This window comes from Penaeus monodon, chromosome 27 (genome assembly GCF_015228065.2).
Source record: "Penaeus monodon isolate SGIC_2016 chromosome 27, NSTDA_Pmon_1, whole genome shotgun sequence".
NCBI classification, from domain to species: Eukaryota; Metazoa; Arthropoda; class Malacostraca; order Decapoda; family Penaeidae; genus Penaeus; species Penaeus monodon.
In genome coordinates, this window is record NC_051412.1 from 19,300,918 (window position 1) to 19,301,834 (window position 917).

A 917-nucleotide genomic window follows, 5' to 3' on the forward strand; every position below is an offset into this window, starting at 1 on the left:
CAATCACTAATCAACCTATTATACTCTCCCCCTAACTATGAGCACAACCATCTCACAAACACTTGCCTTAATTAATACCCATCACCCTTCACCCCCTCTAACCCCCTCTGACCTCCCCCCACCCAGCTCCCTCCTGGTGCAAGCCTGAGGTCTCCTGGATGCTGGGTCACCTGGACGGGGACAGCGACGGCCGACTGAGCGTGAAGGAACTGTACCAGCTGGAGCACGATGACCACGAGCGATGCATCAAGCCCTTCATTGACCGATGCGATCTGGATAGGTGAGGGAAACGGGGGGGAGGGTTGTGGGTAAGGGGCAAAGGGTGTGGAGGGGAAAAGGTTGGGGGAGGGGAGAGGGTCGGGGAAAGGGTGGATAAAGGTAAGGGTGTGAAGGGGAAAGGTGAGGTGGAGAGGAGGAAGGATGAGAGAAGGAAGGTGAGAGGTAAGGGATAGGGGTGACGAATAAAGGAGGGATGGTGGGAAGGAAGATGGGAGATAGGAGGTGGAAAGGGGAAAGGAGGTGGAAGGTTTGAGTAGGAATAGGGGAGGTAGAGTGCTGTGGAGAAGGCTATAGTGGGGGGGGGTGAGCTTGGTTGTGTGAAGGGAAAGGAGGGTGGAAGGAGGTGGGAGGGAGAGATGTTGGAGTTGGGAGTAAGAAAGAGAAATAGAGTGACGCGCTCAAAAGGAAGTGTGGAAGTGGGAGGGGGATGAGGAAGAGAAGTAGAAATATAGACCGTGCTTTAATTAACATAAAGCCATAGGTTGCCCCTAGTAATTACCACAGGGGTTGATCCATGATACATTACCTCTCATATTAGTTTTTTTTCTTTTAGGTCCGTTCATAATCCATCTATAAACTTATTTATTGATTCCGTTATTCCTAATCAATCACTTCACTTGTAGAAAGGGTACGAATGA

At 50.5% G+C, this 917-nt stretch overlaps 1 protein-coding gene across 1 annotated transcript in view; it reads left to right on the top strand.

Annotated features, from left to right (window-relative positions):
• Nucleotides 1–917, top strand: part of LOC119590656 (proteoglycan Cow-like) — a gene marked incomplete in the record, with an annotated part of 201,110 nt that overhangs the window by 197,454 nt on the left and 2,739 nt on the right. Inside the window, 1 exon segment of the mRNA XM_037939332.1 lies at nucleotides 127–280. Within this exon segment, the coding sequence (XP_037795260.1) occupies nucleotides 127–280 (154 nt within the window).